At 40.3% G+C, this 14,474-nt stretch overlaps 1 protein-coding gene across 1 annotated transcript in view; it reads right to left on the bottom strand.

Annotated features, from left to right (window-relative positions):
- The window catches only part of LOC114546242 (NACHT and WD repeat domain-containing protein 2), a 53,925-nt gene that overhangs the window by 35,347 nt on the left and 4,104 nt on the right, over positions 1 to 14,474 (bottom strand). Inside the window, 1 exon segment of the mRNA XM_028564952.1 lies at positions 6,866 to 6,954. Within this exon segment, the coding sequence (XP_028420753.1) occupies positions 6,866 to 6,954 (89 nt within the window).

The raw sequence follows: 14,474 nt of genomic DNA, 5'->3' as shown, positions 1-14,474 counted from the left end.
CTTTACTGCATATGATTCATTAAAATAGTAAAAAAAAAGTTAAATAACATTCATCATTAATAGTTGATTTCAAAAGGCACCTAAATTGTTTTGCATTTTGTGATTTTTCAGTTGAATAAAAAAACTATTTTCCATTCATATATTTCATCATTGAGGATTTCTTTAAAAAAAAAATTTAAAGTCTCGTCTCGTTCTCGTGAACCCAATCTCGTGATGTGTCTCGTCTCGTGGAGTAAGCGTCTCGTCACACCCCTACAGGCTTTCTCAGAAATGTACATCCATTGAGCCAGACTAAATGGGAGCAGACACTTTTGGAAGCTCCTCAAACCAATAAATAAACCTGCAGGAAATACTAATCACAACACTGTTGACCAATGCAGGTGTGTTGCGGAGTAGTAATCAAAGCGTCTGGCGTGACCAGCTGGTGCACACTGCAGTGTCGAGAATAAATCAGCTTCTTGTTGGTTGCAAATTGCAAACATTCCTGAAACGTCTTTTGAGAGTGCACACTCCTCTTCGAGGAGGCTCAGAGAACAGACCTTAAACATAACGATGTTCAGAACGTTCAAGAAAAAAATCTTAAAATTCAATTGTTCCCATTTTCTCGGCAGCTGATACTGCCTGTGGGACATTCAGTCTTTATACTTTGATTGTGCTGTCAGGATACCTGCAGCGTTGATTAAAATGTTCTCTTAAAATTCATGGGAACCAGTGTATATTATGAGTAGAGTCAAAGTGTCAACACAGCTGCTTCCACATATTCTCATCTCTCAGCTGCCCTACAGCTCAACTGATGTGGAAATGTCTACAGTTCACCAAAAACATTTATGCCAAAATGAAATGTATGCGTTTTCAAATCACTGAAGAAACTGAATATCGTGGTGCATAGAGGCTTTCTTGTTACACAGGGAACCAGTTGCTCTGAGCCCATTTATTTAATCAAATTGCCTGCAATATATTATGTTTAGTATAGTGTGTTACTAGATGCCACTTGAAATAAATGTGAAATATTGTACATTTTATAATTACACTGACAAATAATTGACTTCACCTTGAATTATTTGTAACATTAAGAAACAAGTCTCTGTTTTGTTTTTATAGTCATGGATAAAAACACTTTGTCATGATTTCAAGCAATGCCTATTTCATGTTTATTTCCAGGCCTATGTGTCCATCAAATGTCAGAAATTGGCTCATATTTTCTGAGATATCCTGCTGACAACAGATAAACTGACATGGGTGAAAATATAATCATGGTGGTGACCGTAACAAAGCTGAATAGTTCTCCCATGGGTTTTACAAATGCAGTGTAAGTAAAACCTTAGAGGGATTTCGTATTTGATTTTTGATTATCTACAGTATGCCGATTGTCCGCATCATTGCTGTGGAGGCAGTTGGCATGTTGATGTGTTTTTGTAGAGACTGAATAGAGAAACCAACAGGCTCAGAGCAGAACAGCGAATGGAGATGACGGCAGACTGCCAACAGGTAAAAGAGACCGACTGAAAGAAGAAAATAAAAAATAAAAACAATGGCAGCCAGGTAAACGAAGATGGAAGAGCGATGAATACATCGTGCTTTGAACGGTTTCTCCTTCTGATGTTATATCAGTCTGAAATCACAACACAAATTTAAAGTGAGACTTGAGATTTCCTATCGTAGGATAGCTAAAGAGATGAAATATCTCCTTTCCAACACCTTTTGTACGATATTGTACCATTCTTCTTCAGATGGTTAATTTGTGCTTTTAGTAAAAAGTAAGAGACTTCAATAAAAATAGTGATGAAGATAAAAAAAAAGCATATTCACAGAAAAACACATTTAACTTAACATTTTCACCAGCTCTTATGAGAAGCACCACTACGAAATAAGCTATTGAGCTTTTACATTTTTAAGTGGGTGACATATTCTAAGAGAATTGCGTCTTTTTTGACAAAGCCAAACTGACAGGCGTATTCCCTTCTTTGAAGGTGCAAGCACAATAGACTACATGAATAGGCTTTTATTTTAATCATTGTGAAATGTCGTCTGACCCCCTCATCTTGTCTCCCATCTAGCTGCTTGTGTTGTGAATTGTAAAAGACATCGGAGTGACAGCCGTTGAACAGAATCTCACCGCTGTGGCCAGGAAACTTTAATCTGTGTGTGTGTGTGTGTGTGTGTGTGTGTGTGTGTGTGTGTGTGTGTGTGTGACGGCCAATGAGTTTGGCAACCATAGACGGTCCGACCACATTATCAACAGAGCTGCTTCCAGTAACCCCGAGTTTAAGTTCTGCATGTGGGAGGAAATGATTGTATTGTAAGATGATGATTTATGAGTCTAAGAAATGCAATATGTGTTATGATAACGGGAACTGGGAATTTAAAGAGAAACTGACAGTCCAGCATGTGCACCGCATTAAAAACTAGACTGAAGAGTGAATCTACCCAGTTGTAGGTGGAAGTAAAGCAGCCGCCATAACTGCAGTGCGGTGGTACCATATGTAATACTTCTCTATTCTAACCACTTTGGTACTGCTTTTTGCAAGGAATATTTTCAGGAGCTCTAGAAGAACCTGCTACATGTTGAAATGCAATTCAAACAAAGTTTATATGTAATGTAGACTAAATGTAACTTTTAAATGAAATTTAGCCCAGTTTTAATATATACTACTGCTACTACTACTACTACTACTACTGCTACTGCTACTGTTACCGCTACTACTATACATGTCTTTTCAGCTGCACATCACCAAAACCAGCTTAAATATGCGGTAGGTAAGACTTATAAAACTAACTTTCTGTCATATTTGCTGAAACTGACCCTATGTTCCAGAAGAACTACATATCAGGTATTTAAAAAAGAAATCCAGCTCCTCTGGCACCACCTACAGCCTGTAGTGCGATTTGCAAAAATCCACTGCTCCCTGTTCAGATGCACCAATCAGGGCCAGGGGGGTTATCTAACTGCATGTCAATCACTGCTCAGCACACACATTCATTCTCCCTTGTTGGGGGAGGGGCTTAGGAGAACGTTTTGGGCTTGAGCAGAAAGGGGGCAGGGACTGAGAAGTTGTTGATGTTCACATTTTTTGGCTAAGTCCTGGATCTTCGCAATCCTACCTACAGCACCTTTTAATGAGCTGTGCCTGTATCAGGTTGTCCACTAATAAACTTCAAATTTGGGGAAAAACAAACAAAAAACAAGCTGTCTAAAACCAATTTCTCTTCAGAGTTATGTGTCCTGGCTGCAAAAGAAAAGAATGTATGGATAACTTTATTAATCCCTAAAGGGGACACTAGATCATAGACATACGGGTCACAGCAGACCACATATCACAGACAGGCATATTACATGTGGCACAGGATACAACGGATTGAATACAATCATTATTTAATAATACAAAAATTGTAAAAAGTATACCCAAACCTGATAATGAATGTATAACATAATAATTATTCAAAGAAAGAGATCCAACCCAATCTGAATACATCTGATCGATAATTTGACCCCCTGCTAAATCTGGTCGACCTAAACAAACCCAAAAAAGAGAGAGAACACTAACACTGGCAGCAGCATGATGCGCCACCAATTAACAAGCAGTCATGGTCGAAAAGAGCAGTAATTTATGTCCTGTTACCCTGCGAAGCACAGTAGACACACTCTGCCTCGCGGAAAAACACACACTTTTCTCTTGAGATGATTCTAATGCAGCATGTGCCTCACTATCCTCTCCATTCAGGCGCTAGAGCTAAGATAAGTGTCAATACAACAGAATCCCTAACTGATTCAGTTAAATATAATGTTGACCACTTGGCTGGGTCCAATTTCAGATTAGTGTTCGGAGACTGAATAAAGGGGTGATGACCAACTGGGCTCGGGTCGCCCAACAAATAAATCGGTTGAATCGTCTATATATTTGAGTGGCCAAACGCTAATGCGTGAAATCCACGGATCGATGTCTTACTGATAACGTATAAATATGGACACTGGATATTTGGTTTTATTAGAGCAAGCCAAACGTCACACACACCAACAGTTATCTAGTGTGGTTACAGATGTGCTGAAACCTTGTCTGACCCTGATCCTCTTGTGTGTCTGTTTTGTGTGTTTATAAAAAAGAAGGGAGCATACAAATGAGTGATGAAAGAAAGAAAGGAAACAGGAAACACAGGGGTAGAAATGGCAAAAAGAGATGACGGAGCCTGATCCCCTCGCCGCTGCTGTGCACTGACTGAATGAGGACGCGGCCCTCGGCCCCTGGGCTGGATTTCCGCGCCCTCTTCCTCCCTTTATCCCTCTCTCCACCCGCTGCGATCCCTCTTCATCCTCTTAGGGAAACGTTCTGGATAGAAACTAAGTCAAGTGATGTTGGCATATGTGTGTCAGTGTGTGCCAGCAGATGTGTGTGTGAGAGATGGAGCGTGTGTGTGAAAGGGGAGGCGGGATTGCCCATAAATTACAAATCGAAAGCAAAAAATGAACGCAACTAGAAAAATAATTCACTCGGACCTACAACACACCGTACGTAGAGACTGTATATGATTTCACACTTAAAATGATTCATAATGAAAAAAGTTAACTAGTACAACAACTACAAAACTGGTTTTAGCCAAGGTGCAAGTTCTCACATTTGGGTAGGTGAGGGTGAGGAGTGGGGGGGTTTGGATGGAGGAGGAAGAGTGGAGAGTAAGTGAGTCATAGTATAAACTGCTGGGCCTTCTGCATAATCCTTCCAGCCCACGCTTTCGTCACAGCGAGCTGAATCACCAGACAGACACGTGGCCACAGAAACCGGAGCCAAAACGTCTCTGCCTGGCTCTTCTTGCATTATCTTGCACTTCTCTATCACACACAGACAATTGAGAGATTCAACAATGTTTGTTCGATCTTACTATCTGGTTCTTTGACCCTTTGACTTTATATATAATTGATGCTTGTAAAAAAATAGTTATCATAATTTATGGGACTGGCTGTATATGCCAGACATATTTAACACGCTTGTCATTAAACACTGTGGGGGCATCAAGTCTGTGGAGAATCTGCTTATGGTGCTTTGGAGCTATACACTGAATGGTAAATGATTCATCCCATTCAGTGGCTGGCTTGTCTCCCCACAAACAAATTTCAACGGAGATTTGTGAAACAACAGCAACGACCGAATAAAAAAAGAGCTAAACGACGACCAACATTTGGTATCAATAATTGCTTTTGAATTTCAGCCAACCAATTTTTGATTTATCTCCCCAGTCGTAGTCATATTGCCCCAAATTAGCTACCGCTAGTGCATCCAACTCATGTAAAAACCCAGGTAATACAGTGAACATTCAACTTGTGCACAGCAAGCAAGAGAATAGTTAGAGTTTTCTTCATTTAACCTTTAGAAATGAACCAGCCAACTCATTCCAAGTCCTCTAATCAGGCCACCACTATCGGCCTAAAGACTAGAGCTGCAAAGATTAATCGATTAGTTGTCAACTCTTAAATTAATCGCCAACTATTTTGATAATCGACTAGTCGGTTTGAGTAAAAGTAAAAATTATTTGATTCCAGCTTCTTAAAAGTGAATATTTTCTAGTTTCTTCTCTCCTCTGTGACAGTAAACTGAATATCTTTTGAATTGTGGACAAAACAAGACATTTGAGGATGTCATCTTGGACTTTTGGGAAACACTGATCCACATTTTTCACCATTTTCTGACCTTTTAGAGACCAAACAACTAATTGATTAATCGAGAAAATAATCAACAGATTAATCGACTATGAAAATAATCGTTAGTTGCAGCCCTACTACAGACCAATATATTAAAAAACGGATTAAATCGCATTTGACCGCCATTAGGACTTAGTGCTAATGTATTTGCAAATGTAAATTTCCTGTACAGTATATTTCCTGTACAGCCATAATCTAAGTATGTACTGTGTGTTTTTACTTGTGAGCCACATCAAAGACAAACGTCAGTTGCTTTGTGATGGGCAAAGTTTGATTCAAACTTTGAACTGAAAAATAAAAACACACACAAAATAATGCATATTCACTGACATGCATCTTAAGTCTGCTGAAAAAAAGAGAAGTGTGGTTTTTGCCTTCTTCAAAGTTTAGTTTGTTCTCTTACTTGAATCATATGGCAAGAATCTAAAAACAGGATTCTGTAAGAACCAGAGTCTATAATCAGAATCACTCAAATCTGAGCCCATCCCCTGCAAAGGACTTGACAAGCCCTGTGCACATATAGGATGTCATCTAAATACTATAGTACAAAGCCTTTTTATAGCACCTTTTTAGATGGTATGTGCTTGGAGCTGTTTATAATCCAAACATTCTTAGCATGAAATGAGAATTAGCTGCCGACACCCTGCTGACGACAGCTTTACGAAACAATTCAGGGGTCACAAGTCTCCTCATCGCAAACAAATCTCTTCAAATCCTTCCAGGAACAATCTATGGCAGAAATATCCCCCTGCCTCAGGGGCTATGCTGGATTTGTTAAACAAACAAACCTCTGATAGCAATCTTTCCATGTACACTGATGCTGATTTGCAATGCAAATGATCTTGATCAGTGGACACCACAGGGAGAATGCTGCAATTCTCCGACAATAACAAAGGGAAGGACCCTTGCTTCCTGCTTTATCCACAGCTAGATTTGTGCCAGCCTTCACTGACGGAAACCTTATCTCTGCTGGCCTTCTGTCCGCCTAAAGGGACAAGGACCTCTGCATGCTGCTCTCGGGCCCCTCCAGGCACTGTGTAAGCCATGGTGTAGATTTGGAGGCCCCTAACAGTCAGTACTGGCAAACTACAGCTCTGGAAGTTACAGGCTCCTTGAGCTGGAGGGAGGTAAGACAAAAAAGAAAGGTAGAGAAAGGGGAATGCAGCCAGTTACCTGAAATTCAATCCCATAGTTCTCCCTGCAGAAGTCTCGTAGTTTGGGGTAGACGTGTTCTTTCAGTGCGTTCCTCTCCGCCTCGGTGTCTGGAGACAAAAGAAAGAGGACATACTAAAGTGTTGAACAAACACCAAAAAAATCAAACTTTAAGCACTCGTGTATAGGAGCAGAAGCAATGTGTACATTACAGTAAAAGCTGTATTTGCATTGCCAGTTCAATTTAAAGGGAGAAAATTCAAGTAAATAGTTCAGCTTTTTGGGAAATATTATTCACCTCTCGGAGCGTCAGATGAGAAGATGGATACCAGTCTAATGTCTGTGCGTTATGTACAGAGCTCGAGCTAGGGGACGATTAGCTTAGCTTTGCATAACATAAAGACAAGAAGCAGCGCTTGTCTGGCTCTCAGAATATTCAGAATTCAAAAATACACCTAGCACTACTGACCTTCTTATGTAGCGCTCTGAAAGTTAGCAAATTTCCAAAAATGTTGGGACTATTCCCCTATGAGCAGACCAGACTTGACTTTTGCAGGTCTTTTGTCAGAGTTAAAAGCAGAAACAAATACCACAGTTCAACCTTTTTATACATTCATTCAACAGTGTGTGGATCTTAATTGGATAGTTGGAACAACAGGTGAATAATAAGAGCCAATCAACTAATTGAATAATCAACTAATCACCTCTTAAATAATTAATGCCAATATTAACGTCAGCACTATATCATTTTTAAATATGCAACCCCTTTTTACACCCATAAAAAATACCTAGAAGAGCCAGTGCTGACACACACTATTTAAGAATGTGGGATTATGCAGCATTAAAAAGTAAGGCAGTGATCATATTGGACAGTCGGAGTGTCACAGAGTGAGTGCCCACGGCTTGTTGTTGTGTCCCACTTTCTTCCCTCCTGTTCTCTCTTTTTCAGATGGTTACTGTAATTTATTTAGACAGGCCCAGTCTCTTCCTCCCTCTCTTTTTCTGAAGGGTGTGGATGGATAGTTAAAAACAGAACATGCCCGACAGAGAGGCCCTGTGTGACCAAGAAGCTGACTTGCACATGCACACGTATGCGCGCACAAAGAACACACATGGTGGACGGCGCACAAACATCCCCTCAGCCACTAACCGTGTCATACGCAGTGTGAGCAGAAGAGCCCATAAATTTAGTCTGACGAATATTCCTCTCATCTATCTTTAGTAAGGCTTTGGGCCGTGACCGTACATATATCCGCCCACAGCTACCAGGGCAAAATGTCAAATCAAAACTGAACGGCTGTAATAGTATGCAAATGAAATAAACGGCACTCGCTGCATCAGTGGCGCTCTCGTCTAATTCCATCAGAGATGCATAACAGTTATCTCACAGTGTTGTAGGTGACATCATAACAACAGAATAGCAGCGTTTATGGAATTTGGATTAAACTTGTTGGGAAGTGTAAAAGAGTGCAATCAAAATCTGCACGTTGCTGCACGGTGTCTTTCATGACCTGACAGTCTAAACTGTGTTGTTGTTGTTTGTATTGTGCTGATAACTGCAAGACGCCTTTCCCTCTCTCTCTCTGTTTTTGTGGGATGATGATGAGTTATGGCAGCCTGACGTGTGTTTGTGTGTGTGTGTTGTGTGCACACCCACTTGCAAAGGAACAAAGACTGAATGTTACATTCCCCTTTTTCTCGCTGTGTGTCCCTCCCTCCAATTTCCCAATCTGTTTATTTCAATAGTGTCGACCAATCTATCTTTCCTTTCAGATATGTCTTGTCAGCTCGTTCTTTTTTCTTTATCCAGTCCTTTTCTTTTCTCCCTTCCTCCCTCATCCTCCCATCAGGGAACTAATGGGCGGTCGTTTTCTTTTCTGTCTCTTCCTTCTTTCTTTTATACTCCATGCAAGGGCTGCTGCTAACAATAATTTTTATGTTCCATTTATTGTTTAGTCTTTAATAGGTGAAAATGGAATATCCCAGTGTCCAAGAGGACATCTTCATACTGCTTGTTTTGTCCAACCAACAGTCCTCCCCTGAAAAACGCACACATAGGTCGTTTGTTCAAGCAGCAATTACGACTCATATTTACGTTTTTATAGTGGCGGAGCCCTCGCAGTAATTTTGATGGGAGCGAAGCAGATAGTAAGGTGACAAAGTAAGAGTGTCAAATTGCGAAAAAAGGAGGTAGGTTGATGTGGTGGATGGGTCAAACAAACACAGGACTTTTACCCAGGAGACCGGGGTTCATGTCTCCTTCAAAAATAAAAGTAAACGGGGAGGGTTTTTCTAACTTTAAGGAACAAACAGAGCTACGTCACGTTCTGCGTCAAGTGCGTTACCGGAAGTGAAGTAACCTCTGAATTTAACCCAAACCACCACCTTTTTTTCTGAAATTAACTAAGTAGTTTTGTTGCCTAAATGTAACCAAACTGCGACCGTTTCACAACGCTAACGACGTGTTTAAAACCGTGACCGTTGCATTTTCTGGTTTAGATATGAGGAAAATGCTCCTGTGGGTCGTATTTCCTGCCTCCGCTAGTGGCGCTAATTTATGAAATGCTCCTGTGGATCCTATTAGAGGGGAGGACTTGTTGATCCAAACCCAAAGATATTCAATTTACAGTGATGTGAATATTCAAATCCTCACATTTGAAAAAACTGCAACCAGGCATTGTTTGGCTTTTTTCTTGATGGAAGGATTTAAACTAGAGATGTTCCGATACCAATACCAGTATCGGTATCTGCTCCGATACTGCCTAAAACGCTGGTATCGGTATCGGGAAGTACTGGAGTTTATGCACCGATCAGATACCACGTAATAAAGCCCTGAAGAAAATCTACGTTAAATTAGTTTTTTTTTATGTTCTTTTTCCGTTATAACTGACTGTCAAACTGGAGAATAAAAGAAAGTTCTGGGGCATTCATTGTTTGTGTTTGTTCATGTTTCACAAAGAGTTTAACCTGAGCCAGACCGACAACAAAGATAGAAATCATATCACATCCATACAGGGATAATAGTATACAGCTGTTAAAACATAATGAAATATATGACACTCTGGTATCGGATCGGTACTCGGTATCGTCCGATACGCAAGTTCAGGTATCGGAATCGGTATCGGGAATAAAAAAAGTGGTATCGGGCCATCTCTAATTTAAACATCAACAAAACCATCTCAGCAGTACTCAATAATAAAGTTCTATAGATAACAAGGCACAAAGCTAACCCAAAATCATTACAACACTATTAAGTCAGTTAACACTGACATTGCTTCAGCTGGTCCTTCAGTCCTCTAGATAGTGGTCACTCCAAGTCTCACCAACAAGGCTCCGACAAAGCAATCACTCTGCTCTCATCAAGCCACGCCGACTGACACTCCAGAGGCACTTGGTATGCACAACTGCTTAGAGATATCTGATTAAAAGAGAGAGAGAAGAGCCTCAGCAAATAGGACAAAGCTGTGACACGGTGGTCATTTACATTGACATGGATACTAGTGCATGTGCGTGTGTGGGGTGTGTGGGGTGTGTGCGTGGTGTGTGTATCTGAGGTCCTTTAAAGTGTCTGCATCTAAAAAGGGTGTCTCTGTTGGATAATCCACAGAACACACTGAAAATGTGTCAGTTATTTGAGTACCTCAATACAAATCTGTCATTGTATCGGAGGCACACATCTTTGGAGTTATTCACATGTAACAATCTGAGAAGTTAAGAAAAATCACTCTTTCGTGGATATGTTCATTAGCAAACTGTGACAAGGGGGTCAGTAGTAAATTATTTTATGTCAAAAAAGGTTGGGAACCACTGGTGAAGAGTATGTTTTCATGCATCAGGGATGTTTTAGGTTTAGATTGACGATTCTTCCGATTAATCTATTTAGTCAATGGCCAGAAAATTCATCGTCAGCAATTTCTGATTAGTCGTTAATCATGCTAAAAAAGTTCTTTAAAAAAATATCTTTTGTTACAGTTAGGTTGCAGACTGTAGCATGTCATTCTCTCTCTCTCGCTTGTCTTGTGTTGAATGCAACATCTAATCACTGCATAGTTCACAATAAAGCATCAATGCCTTAAGAAATCTTAAATAAGTCTACTGTACATCAGAATAGACCACAGATTGTAAACGAAACATTTCTTTCTCAGTGTACGAAGGGCTGTTGCTCCAAACCCTCAAGTTCACGTCGTTCAGTGTGCCACACACACACTCTGTAATGAGCAGATGTGGACCTGAACCTGAACCGCGATGATGCAAACGCACAGTCAGTGAGCAAATCGATCCCGAATGACCTGGACGATGCTCAAGCCAAATTGTGGCTGTGTAAATCAGCCATCCATGAAGGCCAGATGTTCCTGCATTTCCTGAGCACAGTGAGACCCTACAGGTTATCTGAATACCACTGAAACAAGATGAAATAAATTCATTGGAGTTTATTGTGCCACCATCCACACTTGATGTTAAGCATTGAGGGAAAAAAGACAATTTACAGTAAAACATGGTAATGTGGGACTGGCTGTAACAGTGATGGGGACTTCCCTGTTTCTCTGCCAGTAACCTAAATTGTGTATGATTAAATAACCCTAACAGTGGTTGCATAAAGAACCAGTGTTAGTCTACCCAACATAAAAATGTACTATGATAAGTTCATTGGGTAACATCTGTGCTAGCAGCTGTTAAAAGCCACTAGTGGGGCTTTTAGGGGCTTTGTCATCTAAGCAGATTTATGTTGGGAACACACTACACATTTTTCTGCCCAATTATAGTAAACCATGATGACTGATTTCTCAAGATTGTGGAGACATGGACGCTGCATGTTATCTTTTTGTAGATTTAAGATTCAAATCGCTTGCCTCTTGACATCGTATGACACGATGTGCCCTGCTATGACATGAACTTCCACGATAACCTTCGAAGTCACTGTGACTTCTAATGTGACTATTATCACCACTGTTCATCACGCCCCCAACCGGCCCGTCAGACACCGCCTACCAAGAGTCTGGGTCTGCCGAGGTTTCTTCCTAAAAGGGAGTTTTTTCTTGCCACTGTCGCAATAGCCACTGCTAATGCTTGCTCTTGAGGGAATTACTGTAATTGTTGGGGTTTTGGAATTTATAGAGTGTGGTCTAGACCTACTCTATCTGTAAAGTGTCTCGAGATAACTTTTGTTATGATTTGATACTATAAATAAAATTGAATTGAATTGAAATTGACAGAATCTCAGACCAGTCAGATGGTCTAATCATGATTATATCAAACATGTTAGATTTTAGGTTGAATCTATTGCTGTACTGAAGTTTGACATGGACAATGATGCCAAGGTGTGATGCCATGCTTTTCAAAATATCCAAACTCATCTGCTGCATCTTTAGTTTCCTGTCCGTTTCCTGTCACGGACATGTCCCTACTAATGTCAGGGCACTAGCGAATTGCCCCTGCCGACATTACTTTACATACAAAAACACAAGCCCTGTTTTGAGCAAGTAATACAAGCAAATATATACTGCATAAAGCAACCGTTTTGCAGAATCATGTTCTGTGTGTCTATGCATATGGGTATGTGAGCAAGTGCACATATACTGTATACAATTGTGCATATTGGTCATCTGACAAAAAAGTCCCTACTAATGTTAAAATAAAATTTTGCATACCCTAGTTATTTGAGTTATTATGCTGCTCCACGTACACAAAGTATGTGATAAGTTAGTAAAGGTTTTTGCTTTTTTGTAATATAAGGAGCTTTAATATAGTTGTGTCATCAAATGCAAAAGTAGCAGTTTTTGTGGATAGATTTGGTCTTACACTGTTTATCAGATCTATATCATACTGCCTCACTAGGAACCTCATAGCCAGATAGTCATCGCATTTCTAATCCTCAATGTTACTTCTTAATCTTGGAAACTGTGCCTTTTTAGGATGATAAATCTTTGCATGCAACACTTTATTTCTGTCAGTGTACTTGATATGGTGGGATCTCGAGAAATGAAGAGAAAGTACTATATTCCAAGGAGAATTAAATTGTGGGTGATGTGTTAAATATTCATTTTCGAAGTGAAGTTGCTACTCCATGGTTTTGGGAAATTCATCAATATATCTTTTTATTTTTATTTTTTTAAGAAATATATTCTGAAAATGGAATCTGGAAATTAAGAGTTTGTAAGCCCATGGTTAAACATGCATAACTGACATACAGATTTATAGCACTTTTGATGCAGCGACTTATTGTCTGCAAAACTAAAGAATACAGTTAAGAAACAGTTTGGCAAGACTTGAAGCCTTATACCACATTATATTGTAGTGACTTTAAAAGTAGGTGACAGGTTCCAAAAATGAATATATCCTCAAAGAAGACATTGAAAGAAACATTCATTGGAAGTTACTGGTAAGATTTTGTTCATTTTCAATCTCAATTATCAGCATTAAGCCTCCAAACTCTCCCCAGCAGAGCCCTTGATGTGCACAAAAAATAAAATGTCCATTAGTTATAACCCACTTGCAGACCACACTAGTTTTTCTCGAGGTTAATTATGTTGGTTATAAGTGGATGATCTACAGTATGTAATTTCATTCAGGTGTATCTAGCCGGGCTGCTTGCTATCATCACCATCATTCACCGATGAGATATTTTTACAGTGGGTTCCATTAAATGGCTCAAACACCCTGGGAATTAGATGAGTGTGTGAGGGCAACTGCTGAATTTGTCAGAACGATGTCCTGGGGGTGCAGTCTTGCTCCACAGCACTCTGGGAAACTCTGAGAGAGGTCACTTAAAGCTGCTGCCAAACTAGCGAGAGTGAGCTTTCTCTCTCCCTTGAGGAGTAGATCGGAGGCACGGAGGCCAAGGACGACACAAGAGGGGGAGCAATAAGCTCGCTAGCACTTCACTTGCCGCAGAACTGGGGCCCCGGGCGTCCGTATAAAGAGGTTTACTCCTCAACGCAGCGGCCATGGGTTCGACTCTGACCTGCGGCCCTTTGCTGCATGTCAGTCCCCTTCTCTCTCCCCTTTCAAGTCTAAGCTGTCCTATACAAATGAAGACCTAAAATCCTCCCCAAACAATCTTTAAAAAATGAAAGAACTGGGGCCCGGCTTGCCCAGAAATCTGGGACTCACCAGCCCCTGAAAAGCAATTTCTTAAACAAAAGCCACCCTTGACACTGTATTTCCATCTGTCATCTCTCCCTCTGTCCTCCTTGTCATCCCTCCCACTCCTTTCTTTGTTCTCTTTCACCAGACTCAATTCGAAAAAGTGGATAATTAAGGAGAGAGAGATATTCTGGAAGTAAAGAGAGACCATTGAATTACGGAAATCAGTTAAAAACCAACAAAAACAAACTGAAAAAGATAAATAGAGAAAATTGGAACAATGGGAATAATTGTGGGGTAAAATTGAATGTAATTGGTGGTCTCTGTGGTGACATACTATAGCCTTGATGATGGTGTGTTGTAGGGGTAGATGATTTTATGCATCGCATCCCTACGGCCTCGTGCTTTTATCAACTTTAAAAACTTTAGTGATAGCTTGCATACAAATAGCTGCCTATTGCACACAACCGATGCCAGAGCCCCTGAGGTGACTACAGCAAGGTAATGGAGTTGTCTTGATATGCTTATATGGATCTCCATGAACACA

The sequence above is a fragment of the Perca flavescens genome, chromosome 19 (assembly GCF_004354835.1).
Source record: "Perca flavescens isolate YP-PL-M2 chromosome 19, PFLA_1.0, whole genome shotgun sequence".
Taxonomy (NCBI): domain Eukaryota; kingdom Metazoa; phylum Chordata; class Actinopteri; order Perciformes; family Percidae; genus Perca; species Perca flavescens.
Note: the sequence above shows the minus strand (reverse complement) of the source record. Positions and strands in the feature narration are given on the sequence as shown.